Below are 9913 nucleotides of genomic sequence, written 5' to 3' on the forward strand. Positions count from 1 at the left end.
TCTTAGGCAATTTTTATTTTTAGTCCATGTAATAGGATGGATGACATGTCCTTTGTTTTTATTTAAAAAAAAATATTATAAGTGATGCACTCATTACTTAGTTTTTGACCACTGAAAAGGTGGCCATGAAATCGGATAGAGAGTTTTTTAATCCAAAATATATTTTTCATTTTATTTTCATCTAATAAATATCTTTGGAATCTAAAAACACAATTTAACAACTCAAAAAACCTCCACAACTTCAATCTACTTTTTCAAATAAAATAATAATTTAAAAACATCTTAATGAAACTTTCTCATTAAATAAAACTCATTGATATTAAAAAAAAATTAAGGTTGAAACATGGCCACCTAACTTTTTTTTCTTTTATTTGTCATTTTCTAATGAGCTTCTTTCCTTTTCGGCCAAGGATTGAAAAATAAAGTTGTAAATCAAAATAAAATATCTAAAAAACTAGAGTGATTACAATGGAAGGAGGAGGGAAATAAGGGATTAAAATATTTTTTGTCACGTGAATTCTAGGCTGAACCAGAGTTTTGAAACCTGTTCCGGTGGTCAACCCGGCCGGATCACGAGTTTTGACCAGGTCACTGAGATTCTTTTTTTAACTCAAAACAATGTCGTTTTGATAAAAAAAAAAAATCAACAGGTTTCAACCAAGTTTTTGACCGTGTCTTGCTAGGTCAATCAATCAGGTCACCCTAGGTTGTGACTTCCCCTATTTTTTCTTAAACTCGACCTGGTTCCAGCCCCGGGTCAGGTCAGTTTTTAAAACTATAAGTTGAACACGTTATTCTTTTATGCTTTACAATTTGGTCCCTTATCTATAAGTTTTGCCTTTGTATAACAATTTATTATAATTTGGTTGTTAATTTAATCATAATCATAAAAGGATGTGATTGTAAAGAAAAAAAGTATGATAACAAAAATGAAAAAATAATAAAATGAAAAAAAGGATGGGGTTATCTATTATTACTTGCAATTATAATTTCAATGCTCTTTATGTTCGTAGGTTGCTCAGCTTTTATGCCTTTTTTTTTGTTAACTGTGGGTTTCCCTAGCACTCAAATCCAAATGTTGAACCTATGTAAAACATCTCTCAGTATCTATTTATTCAATTCTCAGGCAGCTTACAAAATAGAATACAGTGATGTTGTGGTTGTGATTTTAAAAAAGTTATTTTATAAAAAATATTTTTAATTTGGATTGGTTTGAAAAAATAGATGTTGGTTAAAACTGTGGTTAAAATTGAGGTTGAAGAAAAAGTAGTTTAATGTATTTAGTTAAAAATATTTTTAAAATTGAGGTTATAAAATAATTTTAAAAAATATATATTAATATTGATAGTTTTAAATTTAAATATTGTAGAATTAATTACTTCTATTGTATCATGAAATAAATAATACTTTATATAAAATATTTTTTATAATTTCATTACGTACAAAATTCATCCTATAAGAATTACATTTTTCATAATTTTTTGAGCGTGTAATAAAATTAGATAAAATATTATCAGGTATAAAATTGATATTACAGTGCAAGTGAATTTAATTCACTCTAAATTAGTTTTTCAGGAAAAAAAATATTATTCACATCACGGTGTGAATGAATTTAATTCACTCTAAACTAATTTTTTTTAAAAAAAACTGTTAATAAAATTAATACACTGAAAAAAATATTCACGTGAACAGTGTAAATGAATTACACTGTTTATTGTTTTTTAAGTGAACAGTGCAATTCTCTTGCACTGTTTACTATCATGCACGGTACGTGAAAAGCAGGATTTCTTTACTTTTCATTAACAGCGTTTCAAACGCAAAAATTATGTAGGGTTTATAAACAGTAAATTACTTTTTTTTTCATTATCAAATAGCTACAAACTATATTTTAATTAAAACACAGTCGCAGCCGCGTAAACAATCGGCACATGAGAAATGTGGTGGGATTTCTTGGCTAAAAATACAAATTCCATGATGCACTTATAGTGATTTTCCTCTTATATGGCTATGCATATGATAAAGCTTTAATCCATTCAAGCTTCATAAAGCATTCCAACCTCAATACGCTGTGGTAGTGGCACCCCAAGGGCTGGCAGCGCAGACCTACAATTACTGTGCAAGAATTCATAAAATGCAAGCATACTTCTTTCAAACCAACCACAGTTGTTGCCTATATAAAACCTTGTCTTCCCTCGAATGTGAACCACTCCAGCCAGCTTTGCTTCTTCAAATGCAGAAATCTCTTCCTGAACCTCCTCATGATCGCATGTTACGCCGCCAGAGCAGTTTTGTATGGACAACTGCAAGCTATCTGTAACTTGACTTAAAAAGTCATCTCCTTCGAGATTTAAGGAATCTGCATAGCCATATTGAATCACGCACCCATAAACTCCTTCAAGGCCAAGTTTGTTGACAACAATCCTCTCATGCGCAGCAACCTTGGGCACCAACAAATATCGAAGCGTGGTGAAAATAGTGACTGTGTGTAGAGATTTCATGTTTTTAATATAATGTCCAAGGATAGGCGTCAGGCCATCTTGAATGTTGGTGTAAAAGAAGCAAAATCCTGGAACCCTCTGTATACCTGGCTCGGATAATAGTATTCCCAGTCTTCCCAAGTCTATCTTGTGAGTCAACTCATACTCTATCTTCTTCTGCCTTCCATAAAACCAGCCAAACATGGTGAAAGCAAGGATAAAAGAAATGGCAAAAGGAATCCATCCACCCTCAGGTATTTTACTCAAAACAGCACTGGCATAAACCCCTTCCATCGTAAAAAATATGAAGAAGTAAATTGCAACCAGCCATGGCGGAGTTCTCCATATCATGATCATAACTAATGTCAGTAATATTGTGGTGATAAGCATCACTAGACTAACAACAACACCTGCAAGCACGTATAAAAAAATTTAATAGGTTGTATCCTGAAAACAGAAAGTACATGGGTTTTGTCAGCCAGGATGAAGAGCCACGTAATGACTCCAACAACAGCATAAAATGCACGGCTTTAAGCCAATAAGAGTCAACTTAGAGAAAAGCATTATCCAATTATGTTTCTGTTGAATTAGGTTGAAGAATTTGGAAATAGACCTACCTTTCAGCATTTTTTAAAGGAATGGCAACATTTTATTGCAGAAATTTTTTTTTTAAAAAAATTATCTGCATGAAAGATTAGCACTATTATAACACTTTTATAGATGCTATCATCACTAAACTTAATAATGAGCAAACTTTGAGAATTGTAATTGCCTCTAAGCAGCCAGTGCACTCTCTACTACATGTTATTGGGGTTGAAATACGCTGAGGTATAACTGATAACAGTGATGTGAAAAGAGATCAGCTCTACAAAATGAAAGCAATGTGTGGTTGTTGAAAATGTCATCTAAAGAAAGCTGAGTGTACCGATTTACCATACCAAAAGCATTTCCGATATCCTTTCCATCTCCAAAAATAAGTATCACTGCAACGCAAAGAATCATGAGAATGTAATTGACTTCTGGGGAGTAGACTTCACCCTCTTTGTTAGAAGATGTATGCACCACCTTAATTTTAGGGAAATAATCCAGAACAACGGATTGCTTGATGACAGAGAAGGTGGCTGATATCAATGACTGGCTTGCAACAACAGCAGCTAGGGTGGCTATGATAAAGATCGGCCAATAAATTGTTGTAGGTATAAACTTGTAAAATCCATCATCATGATCATTTGGGTTCTTGATAAGGTATGCAGTTTGCCCCGCATATGTCAGAACCAGTGATGGATATATTGTAAGCAAAAAGGCGATCTATTGAACAACGAACATAGACTAAGCTATCGATATATTAAAAGAGGTCCAAGAAAGTAAAATGAAAATCAACAGTTTACCTGAATTGAGCTCCTGTTAAAATGACCGAGATCCGCAAACAGTGCTTCAGAACCTTTATAACAGAAAGTCAAATAAAAAAGTGCTAGTTTTAGTTTTGATATATGGAAAGGAAGAAGGAAACTCACTCTGACATTCTTATCAGCATTTTCAAACAGTTATAGGACATGCGAGCAAGTCTAGACATCCAATGAAACACCAAACAAGCTACTAGGAATTTCTTCTCCAAATTCAAGGGAATTTTAGTTCTAATATTTTAAGCAATGAATTTCTTGGAAAGAAACCTGGCTGTCATATCTAAACTCCTCGGATAGTTGGAAATATTGGAACAATATTCGAGTAGCACAAAGTCAAATCAATCAGAGCAGAAAGAAATGTTTAATCTTCTAATTTAAGAGCAGCAAAAAGTTCAACCTGTGATACAGAGAACAGTTCCTCCAAGCAACAGCCAGCCTTCCTTTCCATTTCTCCAAAAGAAGCGGAATATGTAGTGAGGTGACAAAGCCTTGAATATGCTAGGGTAATGCTGAATGATGCTATAAATCCCTACTAATGGAGTACACAAGGTCCACGCACCCATTATTGGGGAAAACATAAAACTCACTCTAGAGGTGCCAAACTTTTGTAGCAGAAACAAAACAACTAGAACTCCTGCAGAAAGTGTTTCCACCAAAGCTGGAACAATATATATATAAAAAAAGTTAACTTGTAAACTCAAGGAGAGAAAATCTCATTTAAGATGGAGAGACAGATATACTCAAATTATGACCTTCCATTATCCCGTGTTCAAGCATAATTTGGCAAAGCATCAAGGATGTTTGAAAATATATTTCCATCTAAGATGACTTCCTTGAAGTTTCCTTTGACCTTACACTTTGATTGTTTTTATCTTCACTTACTTGTTCAAACTACACATATGGTAGTAAGTTTTCTTTACCAGATGATAGTGTTACGAGATTCAATCTATGCAAGTTGCATATGGACTTATCTCACAGTCAATAAACAGGGTTGAGCTCAAATCCATGATTGAAATCATCCCAATTCACTTTATTGTTCACAAAACACAAATGGCACTATGGATCTCACAGTCAATATATATATATATATATATATATATATATATATATATATAATTTCCAAAAACGCAATCTCAAGAGCATTGAAGGCGAGAACAAATATGTTCAGTGGACATGGGATGACTTGACAAGAACTGTGCAGTGGCATCTTCATATCTTTGGGTATCTGAATAAGATTCTCAAGGTAATTGCAACTTGCAACTTAAAACATTCATCATTACCACTTACATTTGCTGACAGAAGGAAAAGGTGCTCTTATTCCATCCATAGCTGACAACACTGTCAAGAGATTTAAGAGTTCAAGGAAACAATCCAAGAAAAATACAACTGTGCATGAAGGAAAAGGAAAAGGAAGGATGAAAAACCTGAGATTGCAGGTGTAAGTATACCATCCCCAATTAACATGCATGTGCCTAACATGGCAATGAAAAGTAGTACTCTCCTGGCAACTATGCTTCTTTCAAAAAAAATTCCAAGTCTGCTTTTATTCTCAGTGCTTCCATGCAAGACAGAGTGAGATAAACGTGAGTTTGTCTGTACTTGTTTGGAGGAAAGGATACCGATATTCATATTCCTACAGAGCAACGAGTACAGAGCAAATGTTCCACCTGCACACGATCAGTTGTTAGCTGTTATGAGAGTATACTTTTCTAGCAACTATTTTATGTTCATTCTGGCAGATCAAGGACCATCTTGAAGTAACAGAGCAATCAAAAGTTTAGGTAATTACATATGAAAAAAACATAACTCTTGCATAAGCACCTTGAAAGTGAAAGAAATCAAGGTGTAAAAAATTATATAGACAAACAATCATATACCAGTTATCCAATCTACCACACAGTTTTTAACAACAAAGTGCAAATTCAAATGGTTCTACCAACCTCTGGCAACTCCTCAAAAAAGAAATCCGTACTTCATTCTATAAATTGAACATCTGCTCAATCCTTACTTCCTATTATCCATACAAATTGTTCATATCTCAGCAGGATCCAGTGAGCAGAAAACATTTTCAAACTTTAAAGATTAAAATGGACAGAATGAGCCCTTCTTTTTTTTTTTTCAATTGCAAACCGCACATGTTAGGAGGAACGTAAACTAACATGTTTAGCCTACATCAATAGAATCAAAATACATCTTAAAAGGAGATTCTATATAAGTGAACATGTAGAAGAGATGAATTTTAGAACTAAAAAAGAACCCCTACACGAAAAGAGAGGAAAAAAAAGAAGAGTATCCATCCAATTGCAAACAAAATTCTGGGGAGGGACTAAACCATAAAACTTAAACCAGAAGGAATCAAAGACACGAAAAACCGCATCATTCATCTTTAATACTAATATATTAGTTATACACACGAAAAAGTTAAAATGACAAGAAGACAGCTGGGGCAGAACTTGAACATAACACAAAGAATAGAATGCAAATCAACAAGATGGATTAGACGCTCAAACCTTCGCCCTGATCATCAGCCTTAAGGGCTATACTGGTGTATTTAACAACCCCGATGAGTGTGAGAGTCCAAAACATGATGCTATAGATTCCCAAGTAGTCCTGTTCAGTAGGAGACTTCAATGGCATTGATGGATATACATATAATGGTGATGTCACAAGCCCTCCAAAGACAACTCCAAGTGTCTTGTATGCTAGCACCACTGTCTCCCATCTTCCCCTCTCCTAGTTAACATCCAAACAAATTCATTACCAACAAAGCTAGGTTCCTCTTACTTTGCAAGAGTGCCAATGTGCTATAGCCGATAAGCCCGTTGGCATGTAAATAATTAAATCCAGGGTAAACAGGAATAACCCACAAGAAAATTTAATCAAGGAGGAAAGGAGAAACAAGAAGTCTAACATTCAAACACAAAAATATTCCATCAAGACGAATTGATACGGTCATGTTTAAATTTGAAAAAAAAAATTGCAAAAACAATAGAATGGTTACGTTATTATCGTATAAATTACTCGCCAAGTCCATGAATGCTTTTTGGCCAGCTGTGATGTATAAAAACAGAGGGAGGGAGGGAGAGAGTAGAGTAGTGCAATAGGTAATACCTCGGGGTGAGCGGTAGTAATAGTAAGTGGTGGTGGCGGGATGAAGAAGGCGCTATTGCGAGGATGAAGGGAGTGGCGATTCGAACTAGATGACTCCACATTTACAACAAACTCCCTCTTATTTGCCGCTGAGTCTGCCGCTCTCAACTCCTGCCCAGACCCACCCTGCCCTCCTCCTCCTCCTCCTAACATCTTGATTTCAAGAATTTTATTTTTCTTTTCTATAACATTCACGTTACTTACTACTGCTACTTTCGCTTGTGTGTGTATATATAAGCACGACCAGTCGACCACTCCTCTGGGCTCTGACTCTAACGTAGATAGGAGAAGACCACAAGGACTTCAGGGTGGCTGGTTGACTGGCTTTGATTCCAATTTCTTTTTTCCACGTTATAATGGGGTGTTTGTCATCACGCCAATATAGTACCGAAATATTAAAATAAATAAACGAGATTTGGCAGGATTAGTATCGATGTCTTGTCTTTAACATTCATCAAGTAGATTTTGATGGTATTTATAAACTTGGTACTCAGTGGCGGAGCAAGTAATTTTGAAATCAGATGGTAAATTATTAATAAATGTTTAATATTATATATTATATAAACATGTGTTATATAAAAAAATAATTTAAAATATATGTAATAACTCATATAAAAAAATTAATTTAAAAATGCTTTCAAAATAAATAACAAAACTTAATGTTATAATTATTCTTTTAAGTTATCATATTTTAAAATTACTTTATAATAATTTTATTAACAATATCATCGAAGATTTTCTCATTATATACAACCAAACTGTCATTAATTTATTTTTAGTTTAGGGTTCGTTTTAATGCTTGTGTTTTCTAAATCTTCCAAAAAATAGTGAAGTTCTTGACAACAATTTTATATTGATATATGGTAAAGAGTAGCTAAAACTATAACTTAAAAGGATTGTCATGATAAATTGATATTGTTATTGTTGACTTATTGTTTTATGTAGGTGAGTTAAACATAAATATTAAAAAAAAAATTCTCTATTGTATCCCTAATTTCTTGAGTAGTGCTATACTTTATTTTCAATCACTAGTAATTTCATCACCATTCATTTTTTATATGAAACTTATAGCAAAATACTTATCAATTAATCAAAGTCCATTTCAATTTATATCTATGTGTATACAATATTACCCATACACATATTAATTCAACAAATCCTTAAATTATCACAAACCCTAACATTTTCAATAACTAATTATAAATGAATAAAATTAAAATTAGACAATGAAACAAATAGAAAAAAATAAAGGAAACTTACTTAAAGCACAAAACATAAGAGATTGTTTGATTAACTAATTAATAGCTTAGTATTTTAAGAGAAATTTTGCAAAGGATAGCAGCTCAAAAAAAAGAAAAAAGATTCTCAATTAATTAATAATAATAAAAAAAAGTTCAATGAAATGTGCTGAACATATATATTATATAATGCTATAAGTTAATAATAGCAAACTTCAATAGCTAGTCAGAAAATAAAACCTTTAAGATATTATTAATATTTTAATATAAAAAGTATTTTGAAAAAAAATAGATTAAGAGGCAATTTTCCCCTCTTGCCTCCATATGGATCCGCTTTGATGGTACTAATTATTTTTTAAAATATTTTTTATTTATAGATATATTAAAATAATATTTTTTTTATTTTAAAAAAATAACATCAATATATTAAAACGATTTAGAAACACAAAAAAAAATTGAAGTAAAAAAAAATAATGTTAAGAGTTGAAATTAAAAAAAAAAAAACTAATTTCAAGAAACTAGTATATAACTCAACAGTAAACAATTTGACAACAAATTACAAAGAACAATTCCTAAAACAACCAGATGAAATTTTAAAAACAAATCTAAATAAATAAAAAGTTGTTGAATAGCTAAATTGAAAAAAAAAAAACAAGTAAAGTAAAAAATCATTATAATAAGTGTTTTGTAGGTATGGTTGCAATGATTTAACCACATTCATTAATACTTTGTTAACTAGTTTAGTGACTTGTACCATGCCACAACTTAGATAAAAAAATTAATATAATAAAAAGATGTAGTAGTTGCTAACATGTTTTTCAACAACAAGATTTTTTTTTTATTATGAACTAAAAGTATAATTATATATGTTTAATAAAGTTTTATTATGAACTATTGATTTCAGTATTATCTGAACATATAATTGACTTGACCAGGATCTGTCTAAATTCATGATAAGTTTCATTAGGTTTTGAAAAAATTATGCACTGGGAGGCAGTCAAAGCCGACCGTTTGTTCAATTTTGACCAAGGATGGGATCGTGTTTTAATGATTGCTTCTAATCTGCACACTACACAGTTGAAAAAGAAATTCAAGAAACTAGTTTGATAATTAGGAAGGTTTTCTTCATTTTTTTAATTTTAATTTCACAACCAGTATTTAGGATAATTTACCATTTTTCTTATAAATAATTAGGTCGAAGTAAAAACATGCTTCTAAAATCATTCAAAAAAGATTTGGCAGACATCCTAACATATTTTACTGGTGATTTTTTAAAAAAATAAAAAAAGAAAGAAAGAAAATAACGAGTGGCATAAAGGCCCATTATCTATGGTTTTATATGCTCACAAATCATAATGCCGGACTTCTACAGTCTTCATTGAGCACGAAGTTGGATCGGTTCATGGCCCAGGTTTATACAATCCAACTTACAGCTGGTAGGTGAGAGTTTGAGGCCTGAAAAAGAGGCCTGTCGGCTGTTTTACCAAATAACAAGCCCACGGTCAAGGACAGGCCATTCCTGGGCTCGACACTCGAACTCGAATAACAAGCCCATGTCGGCTGTTTTGTCAGGGCTCGACATTCTCCTGACAGAAGGAATTTACAGGCTAAACCATGGAGAACCCTCGAATCATTGAAGACTTTA

The 9913-nt window shown here is 32.4% G+C and overlaps 1 protein-coding gene across 1 annotated transcript; it reads right to left on the minus strand.

Moving 5' to 3' along the window:
• Nucleotides 1-1679: 1679 nt before the first annotated feature.
• LOC133696872 (probable potassium transporter 17) lies at nucleotides 1680-7434 on the minus strand. Its single transcript, XM_062119159.1, has 8 exons — nucleotides 6992-7434; nucleotides 6391-6613; nucleotides 5305-5547; nucleotides 5168-5218; nucleotides 4278-4538; nucleotides 3866-3918; nucleotides 3416-3785; nucleotides 1680-2887 (listed from the first exon to the last, which is right to left on the minus strand). The coding sequence occupies exons 1-8, from the start codon at nucleotides 7181-7183 to the stop codon at nucleotides 2034-2036; spliced, it is 2247 nt and encodes a 748-aa protein (XP_061975143.1). The 5' UTR covers nucleotides 7184-7434; the 3' UTR covers nucleotides 1680-2033.
• Between the last annotated feature and the right edge of the window lie 2479 nt (nucleotides 7435-9913).

Source organism: Populus nigra, chromosome 6, assembly GCF_951802175.1.
Source record: "Populus nigra chromosome 6, ddPopNigr1.1, whole genome shotgun sequence".
NCBI lineage: Eukaryota > Viridiplantae > Streptophyta > Magnoliopsida > Malpighiales > Salicaceae > Populus > Populus nigra.